Source organism: Pristiophorus japonicus, chromosome 11 (assembly GCF_044704955.1).
Source record: "Pristiophorus japonicus isolate sPriJap1 chromosome 11, sPriJap1.hap1, whole genome shotgun sequence".
Lineage (NCBI taxonomy): Eukaryota > Metazoa > Chordata > Chondrichthyes > Pristiophoridae > Pristiophorus > Pristiophorus japonicus.
The window spans coordinates 219,472,789-219,497,055 of record NC_091987.1 but is presented as its reverse complement, the minus strand read 5'-3'; the positions used below and the strand labels follow the sequence as shown (position 1 = coordinate 219,497,055).

At 54.5% G+C, this 24,267-nt stretch overlaps 1 protein-coding gene across 1 annotated transcript; it reads left to right on the top strand.

Annotated features, from left to right (window-relative positions):
• Nucleotides 1–564: 564 nt before the first annotated feature.
• Nucleotides 565–24,267, top strand: hmbsb (hydroxymethylbilane synthase, b). Its single transcript, XM_070894581.1, has 11 exons — nt 565–636; nt 2,475–2,530; nt 4,037–4,114; nt 5,314–5,391; nt 5,556–5,631; nt 6,914–7,027; nt 8,434–8,472; nt 8,990–9,109; nt 14,273–14,326; nt 14,416–14,502; nt 21,811–24,267. Exons 1-11 carry the CDS (start codon nt 565–567, stop codon nt 21,982–21,984), a joined length of 948 nt encoding a protein of 315 aa, XP_070750682.1. The 3' UTR covers nt 21,985–24,267.

The following is a 24,267-nucleotide window of genomic DNA, read 5'->3' as shown; positions in this document are numbered from 1 at the left end:
AACACCTCAATTAGATCACCTTCTAAACTCGAGGGAATATAAGCGCAGTTTATGCAATCTGTCCACATAAGTTAACTCTTTACTCCGGTATGATCCTGGTGGATCTGCAATAGCCCCTCCGAGTCCCGAGCTCCAGGGCAGGGGGATATGGATATGGATTCACGCTCCGATGAATTAAGGGAGATGCACAAATAGGACAGAATTCCGCCCGTCTCAGGGTGGTAAATGTGCAGACTAGCCAACTCGGAGCCAGCACAAATGGAGGGTGCTAGAAATTTTAAGAGGCTCATGGATGAAGATTTGACGGGCGGGGCTATTGGGGGTTGTTGGGGGTAGGAGTGAGTCGTGTGACCTGGGGACCGGTCCCATGGACAGAAGCGGACTTTTCCGATCATGTGCATCTGAGAATATTGGGACTGTCGGGGATGGGAGGAAGATTAGTTTAGTGTATCTAGTGATGCTTCATGACTGACTGATCGGCTCAGCATTTATGAGCTTGATGGCCTTTTCTTCCCCTTAAAACCCTGCGTGCAGATGCTCCATTGTACTACACACCATGATTTAATGCTGCTTTCTATCACCGTAGTTGCCATGACAACCATTGGAGACAAAATTCTGGACACCGCTCTCTCAAAGGTATCTCTTATCTTCTGTTTTGATTTTCTATTTTCTACATTGCTGAGGTACACATCATGAAATTGTCTGTCAATTAACACCTTTAAATGGAGCAGTGTAGAGGGAGCTTTACTCTGTATCTAACCCCCTGTACCTGCCCTGGGAGTGTTTGATGGGACAGTGTAGAGGGAGCTTTACTCTGTATCTAACCCCGTGCTGTACCTGCCCTTGGAGTGTTTGATAGGACAGTGTAGAGGGAGCTTTACTCTGTATCTAACCCCCTGTACCTGCCCTGGGAGTGTTTGATGGGACAGTGTAGAGGGAGCTTTACTCTGTATCTAACCCCCTGTACCTGCCCTGGGAGTGTTTGATGGGACAGTGTAGAGGGAGCTTTACTCTGTATCTAACCCCGTGCTGTACCTGCCCTGGGAGTGTTTGATGGGACAGTGTAGAGGGAGCTTTACTCTGTATCTAACCCCCTGTACCTGCCCTGGGAGTGTTTGATGGGACAGTGTAGAGGGAGCTTTACTCTGTATCTAACCCAATGCTGTACCTGCCCTGGAAGTGTTTGATGGGACAGTGTAGAGGGAGCTTTACTCTGTATCTAACCCCCTGTACCTGCCCTGGGAGTGTTTGATGGGACAGTGTAGAGGGAGCTTTACTCTGTATCTAACCCCCTGTTCCTGCCCTGGGAGTGTTTGATGGGACAGTGTAGAGGGAGCTTTACTCTGTATCTAACCCGTGCTGTACCTGTCCTGGGAGTGTTTGATGGGACAGTGTAGAGGGAGCTTTACTCTGTATCTAACCCCCTGTACCTGCCCTGGGAGTGTTTGATGGGACAGTGTAGAGGGAGCTTTACTCTGTATCTAACCCAATGCTGTACCTGCCCTGGAAGTGTTTGATGGGACAGTGTAGAGGGAGCTTTACTCTGTATCTAACCCAATGCTGTACCTGCCCTGGAAGTGTTTGATGGGACAGTGTAGAGGGAGCTTTACTCTGTATCTTACCCCCTGTACCTGCCCTGGGAGTGTTTGATGGGACAGTGTAGAAGGAGCTTTACTCTGTATCTAACCCCCTGTACCTGCCCTGGGAGTGTTTGATGGGACAGTGTAGAGGGAGCTTTACTCTGTATCTAACCCCCTGTACCTGCCCTGGGAGTGTTTGATGGGACAGTGTAGAGGGAGCTTTACTCTGTATCTAACCCAATGCTGTACCTGGCCTGGAAGTGTTTGATGGGACAGTGTAGAGGGAGCTTTACTCTGTATCTAACCCCCTGTACCTGCCCTGGGAGTGTTTGATGGGACAGTGTAGAGGGAGCTTTACTCTGTATCTAACCCCCTGTACCTGCCCTGGGAGTGTTTGATGGGACAGTGTAGAGGGAACTTTACTCTGTATCTAACCCCCTGTACCTGCCCTGGGAGTGTTTGATGGGACAGTGTAGAGGGAGCTTTACTCTGTATCTAACCCCGTGCTGTACCTGCCCTGGGAGTGTTTGATGGGACAGTGTAGAGGGAGCTTTACTCAGTATCTAACCCCCTATACCTGCCCTGGGAGTGTTTGATGGGACAGTGTAGAGGGAGCTTTACTCTGTATCTAACCCCCTGTTCCTGCCCTGGGAGTGTTTGATGGGACAGTGTAGAGGGAGCTTTACTCTGTATCTAACCCCCTGTTCCTGCCCTGGGAGTGTTTGATGGGACAGTGTAGAGGGAGCTTTACTCTGTATCTAACTCCCTGTACCTGATCTAGGAATGCTTGTTTGTGTGGGGTGGGGGGGGGGGGGGGAGTGTCCCTGAGGAAACACTTGCACCAGGTTGAAACCACCTATATTATTTAATGGTGGTTTAATTTCTGTCCGTTAGATTGGCGAGAAGAGTCTATTCACAAAGGAGCTGGAAACTGCGTTGGAGAAGAATGAGTAAGAATTGCAGGGTGTCAGTCTACCCATCATTCAATCAACTCTAACTTGCCCTTGAAATGGTTAACCCTAACCCTTGAAATAGCCATCTTTTATTTAAAACCCCTTCACATGAATTAATATGATTGTTTGTCAGCTATTATAAATGTGTCAGCACGCTTGCTTCTGAGTCAGAATGTTGTGGACTCAAGTCCCACCCACCAAAGAGACTTGAGCACAAAATCCAGGCTGACACTCCAGTGCAGTGTTGAGGACTGCCAGAGGTGCCGTCTTTCGGATGAACTATTAAACTGTCTGCACTCTCTGGTGGGTTTAAAAGATCTCGGCACTATTTCGAAGAAGTGCAGGGGAGTTTTCTCCTGTGTCTAATAGGAATAAAAGAGAAGAAAAACAGTGGCTTTCACTTCAGGATGTCCCGAAGTGTTTTACAGTCAGTGGAATACTTTATTGACGTGTAGTCACTGTTGTGCTGCAGGAAACGCAGCAAACAATATGCACACAGCAAGATCCCACAATCAGCAATGTGCTAATGACCAGATATTCTGTTTAGTGATATCGATTGAGGGATAAATATTGGCCCCAAAATACCAGGGAGATCTCCTCTGCTCTTCTTTGACATAGCACCTGGGATTTTTTACGTCCACCTGACGTAGGGGTGGCTTCGGTTTAACATCTTATCTAAAATACGGCACCTCCGACAGTGCGGCACTCCCTCAGTACTGCCCCTCCGACAGTGCGGCGCTCCCTCAGTACTACCCCTCTGACAGTGCAGCGCTCCCTCAGTACTGCCCCTCCGACAGTGCGGCGCTCACTCAGTACTGCCCCTCTGACAGTGTGGCGCTCCCTCAGTACTGCCCCTCCGACAGTGCAGCGCTCCTTCAGTACTGCCCCTCTGACAGTGCGGCGCTCCCTCAGTACTGCCCCTCCGACAGTGTGGCACTCCCTCAGTACTACCCCTCTGACAGTGTGGCGCTCCCTCAGTACTGTCCCTCCGACAGTGTGGCGCTCCCTCAGTACTGCCCCTCTGACAGTGCAGCACTCCCTCAGTACTACCCCTCCGACAGTGTGGCGCTCCCTCAGTACTGCCCCTCTGACAGTGCAGCACTCCCTCAGTACTGCCCCTCTGACAGTGCGGCGCTCCCTCAGTACTGCCCCTCTGACAGTGCAGCACTTCCTCAGTACTACCCCTCCAGCAGTGCAGCACTCCCTCAGTACTGCCCCTCTGACAGTGCGGCGCTCCCTCAGTACTGCCCCTCTGACAGTGCGGCGCTCCCTCAGTACTGCACTGGTGTGTCAGCCTGGATTACGTGCTCAATCTCTGGCGGGGAGAGAAGATATCTCCTGATTTACTTTGTCTTCTATCTTTTTCAACCTTGGTGATGTGTTGCCATATTGGCCGAGGTAATGGAGTGTAATCCTTGTTGTAAAAGTCTTTATTCTGTAACGTTATCGACTATATTATGGACGTTTTCAGCTGGCATCTCACAGCCTGTTCCTCTGCTGCAGGGTTGACCTGGTAGTTCACTCTCTGAAGGACCTGCCAACCACCCTCCCTCCTGGGTTTACAATTGGAGCCATCTGCAAGTGAGTGAGTGTTTTCAAGTTGAGAATCTTTATGAAGGTTCAGCGTGGTTCAAATTCCTCAACTAAGCATGCACCTAAATTCCAGTTGAGCTTTACTCTGTATCTAACCCCCTGTACCTGCCCTGGGAGTGTTTGATGGGACAGTGTAGAGGGAGCTTTACTCTGTATCTAACCCCCTGTACCTGCCCTGGGAGTGTTTGATGGGACAGTGTAGAGGGAGCTTTACTCTGTATCTAACCCCCTGTACCTGCCCTGGGAGTGTTTGATGGGACAGTGTAGAGGGAGCTTTACTCTGTATCTAACCCCCGGTACCTGCCCTGGGAGTGTTTGATGGGACAGTGTGGAGGGAGTTTTACTCTTTATCTAACCCGTGCTGTACCTGCCCTGGGAGAGTTTGATGGAACAGTGTAGAGGGAGCTTTACTCTGTATCTAACCCGTGCTGTACCTGCCCTGGGAGTGTTTGATGGGACAGTGTAGAGGGAGCTTTACTCTTTATCTAACCCGTGCTGCACATGCCCTGGGAGTGTTTGATGGGACAGTGAAGAGGGAGCTTTACTCTGTATCTAACCCCGTGCTGTACCTGCCCTGGGAATGTTTGATGGAACCGTGTAGAGGGAGCTTTACTCTGTATCTAACCCCGTGCTGTACCTGCCCTGGGAGTATTTGGGACAGTGTAGAGGGAGCTTTACTCTGTATCTAACCCCCTGTACCTGCCCTGGGAGTGTTTGATGGGACAGTGTAGAGGGAGCTTTACTCTGTATCTAACCCCCTGTATCTGCCCTGGGAGAGTTTGATGGAACAGTGTAGAGGGAGCTTTACTCTGTTTCTAACCCGTGCTGTACCTGCCCTGGGAATGTTTGATGGAACCGTGTAGAGGGAGCTTTACTCTGTATCTAACCCCCTGTACCTGCCCTGGGAGTGTTTGATGGGACAGTGTAGAGGGAGCTTTACTCTGTGTCTAATTGTCAAGGAAATTGAGAGCGCTGTTTTACCTCCTGCAGTTTATACAGCTGATGGAATGATGCAAAAACAGTACGAGCATCCCTACCACAATTCTCTGTGGGCTCATTGTTCCCCTTTCACTGGCCCTTCAATGTAAACAGTGAGCCCTGACTGGGAACTGCCCAAGCTCTGCATTTATTGTTTTTCAGTACGCAGAGGCGAACTCTGATCGGAAATCACTGTTGTCTTGTTACAGGCGCGAGATTCCTTTCGATGCTGTCGTTCTGCACCCGAGCCATGCGGGGAAATCCCTGGGCACACTGGTGGAGAGGAGGTGAGGCCGTGTTACAGGTACACACTTTACTGTGTCGGGCTGTGGCTTGCTGGATAGGCAGGGAGACGAGCTCTGGTGTTGGATTGTTGTAGGAGATTACACCAAGTCGATAGAGGCTCGTTCTGTGCGATGGTTTCACCTCCCTCTCACTCTTGTCTCTACAGCATCGTGGGAACTAGTTCTTTACGCCGAGCCGCACAGCTCAAGAGGAGATTTCCTCACCTGGAATTCAAGGATATCGTATCCTTTTATTGCTCAGAGGCACACTCACAGAATCACAGAAAACCATTCGGCCCATCGTGCCAGCTCTCTGAAAGAGCTCTCCACTTCGTCCTATCCCTCTGCTTTATCTACTAACCTTTTGACATTTTTCTTTTTCAAATGTTTATATTTGTTAGTATATTAAGGGATTACTACAGAGAATAACATCGAATATACAGCACACAAACAGGCCATTCGGCCCAACTGTTTATACTCCACACCAGCCTCCTCTCATTCCCTCTGCCTCATCTCAGCCATTCAGCATCTCCCTCTCTTCCCTTTTCCCTCATGTATCTCTCATTTCCCTTTGAAAACATTGAAAGGTTTTGCCACAACCTCTCCCTGTGGTGGCGAGTTCCACAAACTAACCACTCTGAGCAAAGGCATTTCTCCTCATTCCTCGACTGGATTTGTTAGTAACTGTCGGATTTATGGCCCCAATTGTGGATTCTCCCACAAGTGGAATACTCTCCACATCTACTCTGCCCAACCCATTCATCATTTTAAAGACCTCTATCAGGTCTCCTCCTAAGTCTTCTCTTCAAGTAAAAAGCCCCAACCTGTTCAATCTTTACCGATAGCTGTCATCTCTCTGTTCTGATATGATCCTTGTCAATGATTTTTGTACTTTCTCCAGTGCTTCTTATCTCCTTTTTAATAATATGGAGACCAGAAGTGTGCAACCTGACCAGGGTCCTACACCAGTAACTAACTGTCATTCCTAAGTTAATTTTAAATCCTCTTAATTCTCTGTCTTCAAAATGTGGTAAAATTAGCCCGACTCTGCCAGAATACATCAATGTTGTAGTTTGGGGTCAGTGGGGTCCAATGGGTTCGCTCCGGCAGCTGTGCTTTGAGCCCAGCCTATGAGTGTGGGGCAGTCTCGTCACCGAGCTTGCCCACAGTGTAAAATCCTCCAATTCTGTACCTACATTCCAAGTGCTTCGAGGATAACCAGTGACCTTGATTAGCAGGTACAAATCCCCCAAGTCTTTGAAATGGAAGAGGTACTGTTGTCTGTTGGATTGGCTTGACTAAACCATGCTTAGTGTAGGCTCCTGTGGCCATGTTACTGGGACTGTGCTCTTCATCATCACTGGCAAGGTAAGTTGTCTCCTGAAACAGACTCCGCACCTTTTGTGGGCTGATGGTGACAGCTGGAGTCTGGTGAAACCGAGTCTTTGAAGTGGTGTTGGGAGCTGTGTCTGATGCTGATTGAATTACTGGTGCCCGTCTGTGTCTTTAACAATTTTGATCGCAGAGAGGCAATTTGAACACGCGGTTGAAGAAGCTTGACGAGAAAGATGATTACAGTGCCATTGTGCTGGCAGCAGCGGGTCTGCGGAGGATGGGCTGGGATAGTCGCATCAGCCAGGTACTGCTTTTAATAACCTGTCGAGCCTTTTCCTAACCCGCGGCACCGTGCCGCTGAGAACCCTTGTGATCAAGGTGCGAGTAATCTCGCTTCACTTCTCTCCTGCTTCCAGACCAGCGCATCTCTGAAGCACAATGCTTGGCTTCCGCTCAGTAACGCATTATCCGTCTCCCTTGGAGCCAGAGTAACCAACACTGAAACACACTAATACAAAGTATAAGATAAAGTGCACAATATCGACAGGACAATCGTTACTGTGAACAAGGGGCACTAACTGGAGGAGCAAATCCGTCACACAGAGACATCGAGCTGTGAATGGGACTGTGGAGGCAACAGCTGGGTGCTGCGATGGAGAAATTGTGGGCCCTAGTCTGGGTGGGTGCCGGTGATGGGCCCTAGTCTGGGTGGTGGCCGGTGATGGGCCCTGGTCTGGGTGGGTGCCGGTGATGGGCCCTGGTCTGGGTGGGTGCCGGTGATGGGCCCTGGTCTGGGTGGGTGCCGGTGATGGGCCCTGGTCTGGGTGGGTGGGCCCTGGTCTGGGTGGGTGGGCCCTGGTCTGGGTGGTGGCCGGTGATGGGCCCTGGTCTGGGTGGTGGCCGGTGATGGGCCCTGGTCTGGGTGGGTGCCGGTGATGGGCCCTGGTCTGGGTGGGTGGTCTGTGATGGGCCCTGGTCTGGGTGGGTGGTCTGTGATGGGCCCTGGTCTGGGTGGGTGGGCCCTAGTCTGGATGGGTGGTCTGTGATGGGCCCTGGTCTGGGTGGGTGGCTGGTGATGGACCCTAGTCTGGGTGGGCGGTCTGTGATGGGCCCTGGTCTGGGTGGGTGGCTGGTGATGGGCCCTGGTCTGGGTGGGTGGCTGGTGATGGATCCTAGTCTGGGTGGCTGGTGATGAGCCCTAGTCTGGGTGGGTGGCTGGTGATGGGCCCTAGTCTGGGTGGCTGGTGATGAGCCCTAGTCTGGGTGGGTGGCTGGTGATGGGCCCTGGTCTGGGTGGGTGGCTGGTGATGGGCCCTGGTCTGGGTGGGTGGCTGGTGATGGGCCCTGGTCTGAGTGGGTGGCCGGTGATGGGCCCTGGTCTGAGTGGGTGGCCGGTGATGGGCCCTGGTCTGGGTGGGTGGCCGGTGATGGGCCGAGTAGCCTTACTGAGGGGCCAGTTCTGGCCACATGCACCAACACTATGCAGGGGCACTTTCCCTTCTCATTGCTGCTCCTTTCTATTTCCCAGATGCCTGAATCCAATGTTGGAACCTTGCTGCAGTTTGGAGGGGCAGCGATGAGCGGTTTCTGTTGTCAGTGTTTTATTTTCCAAATTGGAATGCTGACCATTTCCCTCTTCACACGGGCGGAGAAATCTGATGCTCCCATTCACATAAAGTGGCAGTAAAATAGATCTTTTTTTTCTTATAGATTCTGGAGCCTGAAGATTGTATGTACGCTGTGGGCCAGGTAAGTGTGAATTATACAGCGCTACTGCACAATTAGTGACTTTTGACTCACCAACACGCACTGCAGCCATGATACAAGCTCGTGCATTCTCCCTGTGCCCAGTCAGAGTTACAGACTCAATGCTGAACATACACAGCCTTGGGCCAGCCTTGGGAAGAGAAACTGGTTAATGTTCACGAGTTGTGACTTCAGCAGAACTCCGAACAGCACGAGCTGACTGGCCTGTTTCTTCATTTCTAGAAATTGTTCGGAAACCATTTAAAATCTTGTTGGGCCTGTAATCACAATACTCTTATTCGCATGCTGTATGTTTGTGAACTTTAACCTTTTGGTGCGTTTGGTAAAATGACAGGACAGAAAGCAGAGACTGCGAGCGTTTTCTGATCGTTGTGAGTGCTTCTCTTGGTTCCTGAATGATGGGTGTTTGGGAAATGTCGACACTTGCAGCCCATTTGCCCGAGTTGTGTACAAGACGTTTTCTTCTGTTGTTAAACAATGTGTTGCTATTTGGTTCCAGGGTGCCCTGGGTGTGGAAGTGAGAATGAATGACTCTGAAGTCCTGGACATGGTATCTACTCTTCACCACACAGAAACAGTCCTACGCTGCATTGCCGAGCGTTCCTTCATGAAGCACCTGGTACAGTTAACAATAAATGAAACTCTGCTGCTGTGCTCTGATTATCAGCTGGTTCTTGGCAGCTACCAGCATGAGAAGCTGGCACGTTGCTCTGCCCCCTTGGCCGTGCGTGAGGCGGCTGCTGGCAATCGCACATCCAATCAGTCAGTCACATCTTGGGCCGTCGTCGCCAGGGGGCGGGGCCTGTCGCTGGGTGACGGGTCGGGGGCCATCGCAGCGGGGCGGGCGGAGGGTCGTCACTGGGGGTGTGGGGTGGGGGGGGGGCTGGCGCTGGGTGTGGGGGGGGGTCGGGGGCTGGGGGTGGGGTGCTGTCTGGGGCTGTCGTCGGGGGTCGGGGGGGTGGGCTGTCGGTGGGTGACGGGTCGGGGGCCATCGCAGCGGGGCGGGCGGAGGGTCGTCACTGGGGGTGTGGGGTGGGGGGGGGGCTGGCGCTGGGTGTGGGGGGGGGTCGGGGGCTGGGGGTGGGGTGCTGTCTGGGGCTGTCGTCGGGGGTCGGGGGGGGTGGGCTGTCGGGGGGAGGGGGGGCTGTCTGGGGCTGTCGCTGGGGGTGGGGGGGGTGTGCTGTCTGTGGGGGGGGGGGGCTGTCGCCGGGGGGGGGGGTTGGGGGCTGTCGCCGGGGGGGGGGGGGGGGGGGGCTGTCGCCGGGGGGGGCTGTCGCTGGGGGTGGGGGGTGTTGCTGTCGCCGGGGGAGGGGTCGGGGGCTGTCGGTGGGGGGGGGCAGTCGGGGGCTGTCGCTGGGGGTGTGGGGGGGGTCGGGGGCTGTCGGTGGGGGGGGGGTCGGGGGCTGTCGCCGGGGGGGGGGCAGTCGGGGGCTGTCGCCGGGGGGGGGGGGTCGGGGGCTGTCGCCGGGGGGGGGGGGTCGGGGGCTGTCGGTGGGGGGGGGGGTCGGGGGCTGTCGGTGGGGGGGGGGCAGTCGGGGGCTGTCGGTGGGGGTGGGGGGGGTCGGGGGCTGTCGCTGGGGGTGGGGGGTGTTGCTGTCGCCGGGGGAGGGGTCGGGGGCTGTCGCCGGGGGGGGGGGGTCGGGGGCTGTTGCCGGGGGGGGGGGGTCGGGGGCTGTCGCCGGGGGAGGGGTCGGGGGCTGTCGGTGGGGGGGGGGGTCGGGGGCTGTCGGTGGGGGGGGGGGTCGGGGGCTGTCGGTGGGGGGGGGGGGTCGGGGGCTGTCGGTGGGGGGGGGCAGTCGGGGGCTGTCGGTGGGGGTGGGGGGGGGTCGGGGGCTGTCGCTGGGGGTGGGGGGTGTTGCTGTCGCCGGGGGAGGGGTCGGGGGCTGTCGCCGGGGGGGGGGGGCGCCTTCCTGAACCGCTGCAGTCCGCCTGCTACTTTCCGTAGCGGTTTGATACGACGGAGAGGCCTGCTCCTCAGTTCAGTTCAGCGTCAGCCACATTGGGGTCGGACTGGAGTCACCTATAGACCAGACCAGGTAAGGGAAGCAGGTTTCCTTACCTAAAGGCCATCAGTGAACCCCATGAGTCTTTGGGACAATCCAACAGCTTCTGGTCATTATTACTGAAACCGGCTTTTTATTTAGATTTTTAAAACTGAATTCAAATTCTCAAACTTCCCACAGTGGGATTTGAACTCCTGTTCTCCGGATTAAGCGTCCAGTAACGGAACGCCAACACTCCCGTACCCACATGTATTGGCCACTGGGGGGCATTAGAGTCGCACCCGCTCCTAGCCTCGTGCAGCATCCATTCACAGCCTAGTGGGAGTTGCTGCACAGCGATCGGATTTGACCACTCTCTCTCTGCCCCTGTGCAGTGACGCTGTTGCTCCTCTGCTATCAGCTGATACAGGAGACTGAAGCTGGGAACATTTGACTGGTACAGTCCAGGATTCTGTGATTGTTCTCACTCCTGCATGATGCTTGGTCTAGTCTCCGTTGTATGGCTGTGAGGTGGGGAGTTGTAAAGACTCCACACCTCACATTCCTGGGACATTGGAACCGGTTCTTGGGGAGGTGGGACCAGTACAAAACGGACGGTCTGCACCTGGGCAGGACCGGAACCAATGTCCTAGGGGGAGTGTTTGCGAGTGCTGTTGGGGAGGGGTTAAACTAATATGGCAGGGGGATGGGAACCTATGCAGGGAGACAGAGGGAAGTAAAATGGGGTCACAAGCAAAAGATAGAAAGAAGAAAAGTAAAAGTGAAGGGCAGAAAAACCCAAGGCAAAAATCAAAAAGGGCCACATTCAGCAAAATTCTAACAGGGTAAAGTGTTTTAAAAAGACAAGCCTGAAGGCTCTGTGCCTCAATGTGAGGAGTATTCGTAATAAGATGGACGAATTAACTGCACAGGCAGCAATTAACGAATATGATATAATTGGCATCACGGAGACATGGCTCCAGGGTGACCAAGGCTGGGAACTCAACATCCAGGGGTATTCAACATTCAGGAAGGATAGACAGAAAGGAAAAGGAGGTGGGGTAGAGTTGCTGGTTAAAGAGGAAATTAACGCAATAGTAAGGAAGGAAGTTAGCTTGGATGATGTGGAATCTGTATGAGCGGAGCTGCGGAATACCAAAGGGCAGAAAATGCTGGTGGGAGTTGTGTACAGACCACCAAACAGTAGTCGTGAGGTTAAGGGACAACATCAAACAAGAAATTAGGGATGTGTGCAATAAAGGTACAGCAGTTATCATGAACGACTTTAATCTACATATTGATTGGGCTAACCAAACTAGTAGCAATACGCTGGAGGAGGATTTCCTGGAGTGTATTAGGGATGGTTTTCTAGACCAATATGTCGAGGAACCAACTAGAGGGCTGGCCATCCTAGACTGGGTGATGTGTAATGAGAAAGGACTAATTAGCAATCTTGTTGTGCGAGGCCCCTTGGGGAAGAGTGACCATAATATGGTAGAATTCCTTATTAAGATGGAGAGTGACACAGTCAGTTCAGAGACGAGGATACCATCAAAGTTACCTTTCCTTAAGTTCAGGATAAGTAAGTCTTATTACTTATCCTGAACTTAAGGAAAGGTAACTTCGATGGTATGAGGTGTGAATTGGCTAGAATAGACTGGCGAATGATACTTAACGAGTTGACGGTGGATAGGCAATGGCAAACATTTAAAGATCACATGGATGAACTTCAACAATCTGGAGTAAAAATAAAACAGGGAAGGTGGCCCAACCGTGGCTAACAAGAGAAATTAAGGATAGTGTTAAATCCAAGGAAGAGGCATATAAATTGGTCAGAAAAAGCAGCAAACCTGAGGATTGGGAGAAGTTTAGAATTCAGCAGAGGAGGACAAAGGGTTTAATCAGGAGGGAGAAATAGAGTATGAGAGGAAGCTTGCCGGGAACATAAAAACTGACTGCAAAAGCTTCTATAGATATGTGAAGAGAAAAAGATTAGTGAAGACAAATGTAGGTCCCTTGCAGTCAGATTCAGGTGAATTTATAATGGGGAACAAATAAATGGCAGACCAGTTGAACAAATACGTTGGTTCTGTCTTCATGAAGGAAGACACGAATAACCTTCCAGAAATAGTAGGGGACCGCGGGTCTAGTGAGAAGGAGTAACTGAAGGCAATCCTTATTAGTCGGAAAATTGTGTTGGGGCAATTGATGGGATTGAAGGCCGATAAATCCCCAGGGCCTGATAGTCTGCATCCCAGAGTACTTCAGGAAGTGGCCCTAGAATTGGTGATCATTTACCAACAGTCTATCGACTCTGGATCAGTTCCTATGGATTGGAGGGTAGCTAATGTAACACCACTTTTTAAAAAAGGAGGGAGAGAGAAAACGGGTAATTATAGACCGGTTAGCCTGACATCAGTAGTGGGGAAAATGTTGGAATCAATTATTAAAGATGAAATAGCAGCGCAATTGGAAAGCAGTGACAGGATTGGTCCAAGTCAACATGGATTTATGAAAGGGAAATCATGCTTGACAAATCTTCTAGAATTTTTTGAGGATGTAACTAGTAGAGTGGACAAGGGAGAACCAGTGGATGTGGTGTATTTGGACTTTCAAAAGGCTTTTGATAAGGTCCCACACAAGAGATTGGTGTGCAAAATTAAAGCAAATGGTATTGGGGGTAATGTACTGACGTGGATAGAGAACTGGTTGGCAGACAGGAAGCAGAGAGTCGGGTTAAACAGGTCCTTTTCAGAATGGCAGGCAGTGGCTAGTGGGGCTCAGTGCTGGGACCCCAGCTATTTACAATATACATCAATGATTTGGATGAAGGAATTGAGTGTAATATCTCCAAGTTTGCAGATGACACTAAACAGGGTGGCGGTGTGAGCTGTGAGGAGGTAAGAGGCTGCAGGGTGACTTGGACAGGTTAGGTGAGTGGGCAAATGCATGGCAGATGCAGTATAATGTGGATAAATGTGAGGTTATCCACTTTGGGGGCAAAAACTCGAAGGTAGAATATTATCTGAATGGCGGCAGATTAAGAAAAGGGGAGGTGCAACGAGACCTGGGTGTCATGATCCATCAGTCATTGAAGGTTGGCGGTTAAGAAGGCAAATGGTATGTTGGCCTTCATAGCTAGGGGATTTGAGTATCGGAGCAGGGAGGTCTTACTGCAGTTGTACAGGGCCTTAGTGAGGCCTCACCTGGAATATTGTGTTCAGTTTTGGTCTCCTAATCTGAGGAAGGACGTTCTTGCTATTGAGGGAGTGCAGCAAAGATTCACCAGTCTGATTCCTAGGATGGCTGGACTGTCATATGAGGAGAGACTGGATCGACTGGACCTTTATTCACTGAAGTTTAGAAGGATGAGAGGGGATCTCATAGAAACATATAAAATTCTGACGGGACTGGACAGGTTAGATGCGGGAAGAATGTTCCCGATGTTGGGGAAGTCCAGAACCAGCGGACACAGTCTTAGGATAAGGGGTAGGCCATTTAGGACCGAGATGAGGAGAAACCTCTTCACTCAGAGAGTTGTTAACCTGTGGAATTCCCTGCCGCAGAGAGTTGTTGAGGCCAGTTCATTGGATATATTTAAGAGGGAGTTAGATATGGCCCATACGGCTAAAGGGATCAAGGGGTATGGAGAGTAAGCAGGAAAGGGGTACTGAGGTGAATGATCAGCCATGATCTTATTGAATGGTGGTGCAGGCTCGAAGGGCCGAATGGCCTACTCCTGCACCTATTTCCTATGTTTCTAAGATACTAACATGCTCTGTGTTCCATGTTTTGTGCAGGAGGGAGGCTGCAGTGTACCAGTTGCTGTTCACACTGTCATTAATGGAAATCAGGTAACTCTGCCTTTCGTGTGTGACTGACACCTTTTTGCATTTTTGCTTCTTCAAATCTACATTTTATTCTCTGAATCCTTCAATTGCAGCTCTACCTCACAGGGGCTGTGTACAGTCTCGATGGATCCGACAGCCTGAAAGATACGATGCAAACAAGTGTATCTACTCAAACCCAGGTACACCCGCAATCCAGGTCGGCACTCGAGTGCAGTGCTGAGGGAGTGCCGCGCTGTCGGAGGGGCAGTGCTGAGGGAGCGCTGCAGTGTCGGAGGGGCAGTACTGAGGGAGCGCCGCGCTGTCGGAGGGGCAGTGCTGAGAGAGCGCTGCAGTGTCGGAGGGGCAGTGCTGAGGGAGCGCTGCAGTGTCGGAGGGGCAGTACTGAGGGAGCGCCGCGCTGTCTGAGGGGCAGTACTGAGGGAGCGCTGCAGTGTCGGAGGGGCAGTGCTGAGGGAGCGCCACGCTGTCGGAGGGGCAGTGCTGAGGGAGTGCCGCAGTGTCGGAGGGGCAGTGCTGAGGGAGCGCTGCAGTGTCGGAGGAGCAGTGCTGAGGGAGCGCCGCACTGTTGGAGGGGTAGTACTGAGGGAGTGCCGCACTGTCAGAGGGGCAGTACTGAGGGAGCGCCGCACTGTCGGAGGGGCAGTACTGAGGGAGCGCCGCACTGCCGGAGGGGCAGTACTGAGGGAGTGCCGGAGGGGCAGTGCTGAGGGAGCGCAGTACTGAGGGAGCGCCGCACTGTCGGAGGGGCAGTACTGAGGGAGCGCCGGAGGGGCAGTACTGAGGGAGCGCCGCACTGTCGGAGGGGCAGTACTGAGGGAGCGCCGGAGGGGCAGTACTGAGGGAGCGCCGGAGGGGCAGTACTGAGGGAGCGCCGCACTGTCGGAGGGGCAGTACTGAGGGAGTGCCGCACTGTCGGAGGGGCAGTACTGAGGGAGTGCCGCACTGTCGGAGGGGCAGTACTGAGGGAGTGCCGCACTGTCGGAGGGGCAGTACTGAGGGAGTGCCGCACTGTCGGAGGGGCAGTACTGAGGGAGTGCCGCACTGTCGGAGGGGCAGTACTGAGGGAGTGCCGCACTGTCGGAGGGGCAGTACTGAAGGAGCGCCGCACTGGTAACTTCTTTCACATAAGACGTTAAAGCGAGGCCCCATCTGCCATCTCAGATGGATGTAAAAGATCCCATGGTGCAATTTAGAAGTGGGGAAGGAGTTCTCCCAAGAATCTTGGGGCCAATATTTACCCTAAAAATAGAGTATATGGTCATTTATCTCTTGCTGTTTTTGGGCCACCTCGACCTGCGAGAGGACACCACCGCAGGTCAGGAGGATAAAAGAGCTGGAGTGCGGGCCCTGGAATATCGTGGGCCACCACGTGTCGTCCCAAGTGTGCGACGACTTCGAGGTGGGCAACTGGCCCAGGTTGCCGGTTAGAGTGTGGGCTGGAGCATTCGGGGCCCAGGCACAGCGGAGGAGCAGGAAGGTCGGGGTGGAGGTGCGGCAAATGTTTTGTGGTGGAGGAACGGTGAGAGATCGTGCCTGAGGTGCGGCAAATGAGGGTACGGGGCCCAGACGAGCTGGGGGCAGCACGGGCCAGCGCACACTGCGCTATGTGTACGCACTGGGTCCGTGCAGCACAGCGGCCACTGGAAAGGCCTAGCTCTGACAAGACCGTATTGTTCAAGCACGTTAAAAAAAATCCACGCACAGGCATCGTCTACCCCTGGAGTTCATGACTGGAATATCAGGTCCTTCAGTGAACCATCTGTAAATGCATCCCTTTTGGTGTGGAAGCAAGTCAGCCTCGTTCGAGGGACCGTCTATTCTGATGTTTGTGGGAGCTTGCGGTGTGCAAAATTGACTGCTGCATTTCTCTATATTACAACAGCAACTGTACTTCACACATACTTCATTGGTTGTAAAGCACTTTGCAACGTCCTGAGGTGGTGAAAGGCACCATATAAAAGAAGAAAAGAAAGTCTTGCATTTATAAAGCGCCTTTCACAACCACTGGCTGTTTCAAAGCGCTTTACAGCTAATGAAGAAGTTTTGGAGTGTAGTGACCGTTGTATTGTGTGAAATGCAAATCCTTCCTTTCTTTTGACATCCAGAAACGTCCCACAGTCCCGGGCGGGTGGGTCGCTCGTTGCCCGGGCGGGTGGGTCGCTCGTTGCCCGGGCGGGTGGGTCGCTCGTTGCCCGGGCGGGTCGCTCGCTCGTTGCCCGGGCGGGTCGCTCGCTCGTTGCCCGGGCGGGTCGCTCGCTCGTTGCCCGGGCGGGCGGGTGGCTCGCTCGTTGCCCGGGCGGGTGGGTCGCTCGTTGCCCGGGCGGGTCGCTCGCTCGTTGCCCGGGCGGGTGGGTCGCTCGTTGCCCGGGCGGGTCGCTCGCTCGTTGCCCGGGCGGGTGGGTCGCTCGTTGGGCGGGCGGGTGGGTCGCTCGTTGCCCGGGCGGGTCGCTCGCTCGTTGCCCGGGCGGGTCGCTCGCTCGTTGCCCGGGCGGGTCGCTCGCTCGTTGCCCGGGCGGGTCGCTCGCTCGTTGCCCGGGCGGGCGGGTCGCTCGCTCGTTGCCCGGGCGGGCGGGTCGCTCGCTCGTTGCCCGGGCGGGCGGGTCGCTCGCTCGTTGCCCGGGCGGGTCGCTCGCTCGTTGCCCGGGCGGGTCGCTCGCTCGTTGCCCGGGCGGGTCGCTCGCTCGTTGCCCGGGCGGGTCGCTCGCTCGTTGCCCGGGCGGGTCACTCGCTCGTTGCCCGGGCGGGTGGGTCGCTCGTTGCCCGGGCGGGTGGGTCGCTCGTTGCCCGGGCGGGTGGGTCGCTCGTTGCCCGGGCGGGTCGCTCGCTCGTTGCCCGGGCGGGTCGCTCGCTCGTTGCCCGGGCGGGTGGGTCGCTCGTTGCCCGGGCGGGTCGCTCGCTCGTTGCCCGGGCGGGTCGCTCGCTCGTTGCCCGGGCGGGTCGCTCGCTCGTTGCCCGGGCGGGTCGCTCGCTCGTTGCCCGGGCGGGTCGCTCGCTCGTTGCCCGGGCGGGTCGCTCGCTCGTTGCCCGGGCGGGTCGCTCGCTCGTTGCCCGGGCGGGTCGCTCGTTGCCCGGGCGGGTCGCTCGTTGCCCGGGCGGGTCGCTCGCTCGTTGCCCGGGCGGGTCGCTCGCTCGTTGCCCGGGCGGGTCGCTCGCTCGTTGCCCGGGCGGGTCGCTCGCTCGTTGCCCGGGCGGGTGGCTCGCTCGTTGCCCGGGCGGGTGGGTCGCTCGTTGCCCGGGCGGGTGGGTCGCTCGTTGCCCGGGCGGGTCGCTCGCCCGTTGCCCGGGCGGGCGGGTCGCTCGTTGCCCGGGCGGGCGGGTCGCTCGTTGCCCGGGCGGGTCGCTCGCTCGTTGCCCGGGCGGGCGGGTCGCTCGTTGCCCGGGCGGGTCGCTCGCTCGTTGCCCGGGCGGGTCGCTCGCCCGTTGCCCGGGCGGTCGCTCGCTCGTTGCCCGGGCGGGTCGCTCGTTGCCCGGGCGGGTCGCTCGCTCGTTGCCCGGGCGGGTCGCTCGCTCGTTGCCCGGGCGGGTCGCTCGCTCGTTGCCCGGGCGGGTGGGTCGCTCGTTGCCCGGGCGGGTGGGTCGCTCGTTGCCCGGGCGGGTCGCTCGCTCGTTGCCCGGGCGGGTGGGTCGCTCGCTCGTTGCCCGGGCGGGTCGCTCGCTCGTTGCCCGGGCGGGTCGCTCGCTCGTTGCCCGGGCGGGTCGCTCGCCCGTTGCCCGGGCGGGTGGGTCGCTCGTTGCCCGGGCGGGTGGGTCGCTCGTTGCCCGGGCGGGTGGGTCGCTCGTTGCCCGGGTGGGTCGCTCGCTCGTTGCCCGGGCGGGCGGGTCGCTCGCTCGTTGCCCGGGCGGGCGGGTCGCTCGCTCGTTGCCCGGGCGGGTCGCTCGCCCGTTGCCCGGGTGGGTCGCTTGCCCGGGCGGGTGGGTCGCTCGTTGCCCGGGCGGGTGGGTCGCTCGTTGCCCGGGCGGATGGGTCGCTCGTTGCCCGGGCGGGTGGGTCGCTCGTTGCCCGGGCGGGTGGGTCGCTCGTTGCCCGGGCGGGTGGGTCGCTCGTTGCCCGGGCGGGTGGGTCGCTCGTTGCCCGGGCGGGTGGGTCGCTCGTTGCCCGGGCGGGTGGGTCGCTCGTTGCCCGGGCGGGTCGCTCGCCCGTTGCCCGGGCGGGTCGCTCGCCCGTTGCCCGGGCGGGTGGGTCGCTCGTTCGTTGCCCGGGCGGGTCGCTCGCTCGTTGCCCGGGCGGGTCGCTCGCTCGTTGCCCGGGCGGATCGCTCGCTCGTTGCCCGGGCGGGTCGCTCGCTCGTTGCCCGGGCGGGTCGCTCGCTCGTTGCCCGGGCGGGTCGCTCGCTCGTTGCCCGGGCGGGTCGCTCGCTCGTTGCCCGGGCGGGTCGCTCGCTCGTTGCCCGGGCGGGTCGCTCGCTCGTTGCCCGGGCGGGTCGCTCGCTCGTTGCCCGGGCGGGTCGCTCGCTCGTTGCCCGGGCGGGTCGCTCGCTCGTTGCCCGGGCGGGTGGGTCGCTCGTTGCCCGGGCGGGTCGCTCGCCCGTTGCCCGGGTGGGTGGGTCGCTCGCTCGTTGCCCGGGCGGGTCGCTCGCCCGTTGCCCGGGTGGGTCGCTCGTTGCCCGGGCGGGTGGGTCGCTTGCTCGTTGCCCGGGCGGGTCGCTCGCCCGTTGCCCGGGCGGGCGGGTCGCTCGTTGCCCGGGCGGGTCGCTCTGGGTTAGTGAGGGGCAGGAGCAGTGTGATGCGATGGGCAGTCCTCCAGATGAGACGTGCGAAAGCGGAGCCCTTTGAATTGTTCCAGTGGCAATTTCTGTTGGCGGGGCCATGGGGGGGTCTTCTGGACGGACGCGATCAAATGTCATCTCACTGCAGCTGGCGGGTGTTTCAGCAAACTGAGCATTAAACGGGGAAAGAGGGCGAACACTGAGGCAGGGCTGGGCTGCTGTGCCTCGTGCCGCCCCCCCCCCCTTCTCCTCGCGGCCCCCCCCCCTTCTCCTCGCGGCCCCCCCCCCCTTCTCCTCGCGGCCCCCCCCTTCCTCCTCGCGGCCCCTCCCCTTCTCCTAGCGTCCCCCTCACCTCGTTCCCCGTGGCCTCCCGCTCAGCTCAGCAGGAATCCCCACGGTGGGACCATAAGTGACACGTGTTTAAAAACTTGGCAGAGATTGCCGAGGTCACTGCTTCCTGTCGCTGCTCACCTCAACCAAGGTTTCCCTTTATAGGGGGAGTTTCTGCTCCAGGACCCCGTGACTCAGTGTTACATAGAAACATAGAAAATAGGTGCAGGAGCAGGCCATTCGGCCCTTCTAGCCTGCACCGCCATTCAATGAGTTCATGGCTGAACATGTAACTTCAGTACCCCATTCCTGCTTTCTCGCTATACCCCTTGATTCCCCGAGTAGTAAGGACCTCATCTAACTCCTTTTTGAATATATTTAGTGAATTGGCCTCAACAACTTTCTGTGGTAGAGAATTCCACAGGTTCACCACTCTCTGGGTGAAGAAGTTTCTCCTCATCTCAGTTCTAAATGGCTTACCCCTTATCCTCAGACTGTGACCCCTGGTTCTGGACTTCCCCAACATTGGGAACATTCTTCCTGCATCTAACCTGTCTAACCCCGTCAGAATTTTAAATGTTTCTATGAGGTCCCCTCTCATTCTTCTGAACTCCAGTGAATACAAGCCCATTTGATCCAGTCTTTCTTGATAGGTCAGTCCCACCATCCCGGGAATCAGTCTGGTGAACCTTCGCTGCACTCCCTCAATAGCAAGAATGTCCTTCCTCAGGTTAGGAGACCAAAATTGTACACAATACTCCAGGTGTGGCCTCACTAAGGCCCTGTACAACTGTAGCAACACCTCCCTGCCCCTGTACTCAAATCCCCTCGCTATGAAGGCCAACATGCCATTTGCTTTCTTAACTGCCTGCTGTACCTGCATGCCAACCTTCAATGACTGATGTACCATGACACCCAGGTCTCTTTGCACCTCCCCTTTTCCTAATCTGTCACCATTCAGATAATAGTCTGTCTCTCTGTTTTTACCACCAAAGTGGATAACCTCACATTTATCCACATTATACTTCATCTGCCATGCATTTGCCCACTCACCTAACCTATCCAAGTCGCTCTGCAGCCTCACAGCATCCTCCTCGCAGCTCACACTGCCACCCAACTTAGTGTCATCCGCAAATTTGGAGATACTACATTTAATCCCCTCATCTAAATTATTAATGTACAGTGTAAACAGCTGGGGCCCCAGCACAGAACCTTGCGGTACCCCACTAGTCACTGCCTGCCATTCTGAAAAGTACCCATTTACTCCTACTCTTTGCTTCCTGTCTGACAACCAGTTCTCAATCCATGTCAGTACACTACCCCCAATCCCATGTGCTCTAACTTTGCACATCAATCTCTTGTGTGGGACCTTGTCGAACGCCTTCTGAAAGTCCAAATATACCACATCAACTGGTTCTCCCTTGTCCACTCTACTGGAAACATCCTCAAAAAATTCCAGAAGATTTGTCAAGCATGATTTCCCTTTCACAAATCCATGCTGACTTGGACCTATCATGTCACCTCTTTCCAAATGCACTGCTATGACATCCTTAATAATTGATTCCATCATTTTACCCACTACCGATGTCAGGCTGACTGGTCTATAATTCCCTGTTTTCTCTCTCCCTCCTTTTTTAAAAAGTGGGGTTACATTGGCTACCCTCCACTCCATAGGAACTGATCCAGAGTCAATGGAATGTTGGAAAATGACTGTCAACGCATCCGCTATTTCCAAGGCCACCTCCTTAAGTACTCTGGGATGCAGTCCATCAGGCCCTGGGGATTTATCGGCCTTCAATCCCATCAATTTCCCCAACACAATTTCCCGGCTAATAAGGATTTCCCTCAGTTCCTCCTCCTTACTAGACCCCCCGACCCCTTTTATAACCGGAGAATAGATGACGATGCTTTCTGCCTCCAGTATTGGTAACTGGTGCTCCCAGGTTAGGTACAGCAGGTCTCACAGCCCTCCGTGCCAAAGTGCTTCCCAATTATTGTGAGCCATTGTCAGTCAGTGTTTGTCGCTAAAAATGGATGCTATTTGCACACAGCCAAGTCCCACAAACAGAGATCTGAGAGCTGCTAATCTGTTGTTGGTGATGTCTGTTGAAAGAGGAATGCTGGTCAGGACACTTGGACCCTCCATCTAGACCGGTTTAATGTCTCATCCAAAAGCTGGTCTCTTCAGCAGTGCAGCACTAGAGAGCCAGTGTGGGTCATGGGCTCAGGACCTGGGGTGCTGCTTGAACCCACGACCTTTTGTCTGCGAGAGGGGAGAGTGCCACCTACTGAGCCGCACTGGGTTTGTCACTGTAACATTACAGCGGTTTTACCCCATGGACTCGTCCCGCTGGTGATTGTGTCTCGAATTCTGTTCTAAACATGTGGGGAAATTGAAAGCGGTGAAGGCAGTCAGAGTAAAATGGCCGATGTATGTCTGTCTCCTCTCAGGATGAAGAATGTGGCGATGATGATGCTCAGCATGTTGGGGTCACGGCGAAGAGAATTCCCCAAAGTTCGCAGGCAGCGGCTGAAAAACTCGGGATAGACTTAGCCAATCTCCTGCTGAGCAAAGGGGCCAAGGAGATTCTGACTGTTGCTAGGCAGCTGAATGACGCAAGATAATGCACTGTTTTTAAACTGAACATCAGTGGATATTATGTCGTTATTTAGGCCTTCATAATGTTATAAAATACACAGTAACCAAAGATAACAGACAGTATTCCTTACCTGTGGCTGTTCCCCATGTTATTCTACTCTGAGCTGCTTCTAAAATGCCCTGTAAACATGGTGTGTTCTTACATTCACTAAACTTCATCAAACAGCTGGCATCCCGTGACATTTGCAGAGTGCTGCAGTATTGGCAGACGATCTGCTGTGTAATCCGCATCTTCTTGTCTCGCTTCATGCCGAGGATGGAGAGTTTAAACCAAACTAGCAGCTGTAATATCGAACAGCTTATCTGAAGGGTACAATTTGAAGTTGCTTATTTCGAATTATCTTAATTCAAATTGAAATCATGTTTTTAAACAAAGTCTCTTGTGCTGTTTTATTTCATTTGCATTACTGAATAACTTGAATTTATTTTTGGAGTTAAAAACCACTTTGAGTGAGCAGGAGAGTGGTTCTGCGCGATGACCGGTTCCCCTCACCTCATCCAGCACCGCCTGGGACTTCAGTCCCTGCTCCTCTCCATTCTAACCTACTGCAGTTAGTGCAATTCCTCTGGGACCAATATTAATGCTTTCTCCACCCCCCCCTCGCCCTGATCAGGGTGGGTAGGGGGGAGCAGTTACTGAGTCTCACAGGCCCGATATAGATTGCTGTTCTTCACACAGCCCCATATTGTGTTGATGGCTAGTGCTGGTGCAACAACAGGACCTTTCAGTGGTCCCGCGTGTTCCGCCCTCCCCTGGGACTCCGGTTCAGCGACTCTGCGGACTGTGCCTCACGGTGCACACATGCCATGCCTTTAAAATTGGCCGTGTGATTGAGGAGGTTAGTGAGAACCCCCCCTCCCCCCAAGTGTCGGCCCAGCAGTGTGGGCGAGGTGAGGCGGTGTCTGGCCCTGCTCGCACTAAACACCAGGCTGACTGAGAAATTGGCAAATTAAGTTAGACTTCAGCTGGATTTTTTTTAAAGGTAACAGCTCGATGTTTTATCCCTGTAACTGTGTGGAGAGACTTTTGATCTCAACAAGACCCTTTTCTGAAGATCATTCATAGCCAAATAGCTAATATATTGGACTCTATGGGTAGCATTGAGCTGAGCTTGATTTGAGTTCTGGGTTGATATCCATGCACATGGAGTGCCTAGCAGAGGTTACTGCACAACGCTCAGGAGCAGGAACCTTCACTCATTTCTCCCTCTGCCCTGCACCCTCCACAGTCGAGGACTAGTGAGGCCAATTATACTGCCCTTAATGTAGCACTCGCTAACTCGGCATAGACCGCAGATAGACACTGCCAGCTCCTTCCTCGGTGCCTTCACCAACTTTGGGGCACTCTGAATTATGTGTCAGCTGTGGCTCAGTGGGTAACGCTCTCTCTCGCCTCTTGAGTCAGAAGGTCGTGGGTTCAAGTCCCACTCCAGAGACTTGAGCACAAAATCTAGGCGGACACTCCCAGTGCAGTGTCAGAGGTGTCGTCTTTCACATGAGAATTTAAACCAAGGCCCTGTCTGCGCTCTCAGATGGATGTAAAAGATCCCATTGTATTATTTCAAAGAAGAGCAGGGGAGTTATCCCTGGTGTCCTGGTCAATATTTATCCCTCAATCAACATCACTAAAGCAGATTATTTGGTCATTATCACATTGCTGTTTGTGGGAGCTTGCTGTGCGCAAATAGGCTGCCGCGTTTCCCACATTACAACAGTGACTACCCTGCAAAGTACTCATTGGCTGTGAAGCGCTTTGAGGTTGTAAAAAGCACTAGAAAGTATTTATTTCACTTGTGCCTACACTGTCCCGGTGCAGCAGACCGATGTTACTGTAAACATGCTGCTGAATAGTGTGAGCCAATCGCAAGGGATACTGTCTGAAAATGTACCAGTTCAAATCAGTTCCTTAATGATGCCAGTGTTTCTGATTGAGGCTGGATTATATAAATTATATTCTTACAAAGTAAGGTGTGGTAACGCTTTTTAAAAGTAGGTCAGCGGCAAATCTGAAGTTGTTGGATGGGATGTGGGTTACAGTCAGCACCCAGCTGCAGTAAGGGCCCTGTTAGTTTTACATGGGGGGAGGGGAACAGGGTGCAATCCAGAATATCATCCCCAAAACACCGTTAAAATTCCAAGTATTCACGTAATGAAAGTGGAATTTGAACTGCTCGGGCGCAGTGTCCTGAATCGTGGAGTTTCCACGTCTGCTATTATCAATAATCTCAATAAACAGCACAAGTAAAGAA

Bases quoted from the DNA above. Each gene is read 5' to 3' on its own strand.
- hmbsb (XM_070894581.1), top strand. From the start codon at position 565: ATGCTGCTTTCTATCACCGTAGTTGCCATGACAACCATTGGAGACAAA. The intron at 14,327-14,415 runs GTAACTCTGCCT...CTTCAATTGCAG, and splicing joins CTGTCATTAATGGAAATCAG to CTCTACCTCACAGGGGCTGT. The intron at 14,503-21,810 runs GTACACCCGCAA...GTCTCCTCTCAG, and splicing joins GTGTATCTACTCAAACCCAG to GATGAAGAATGTGGCGATGA.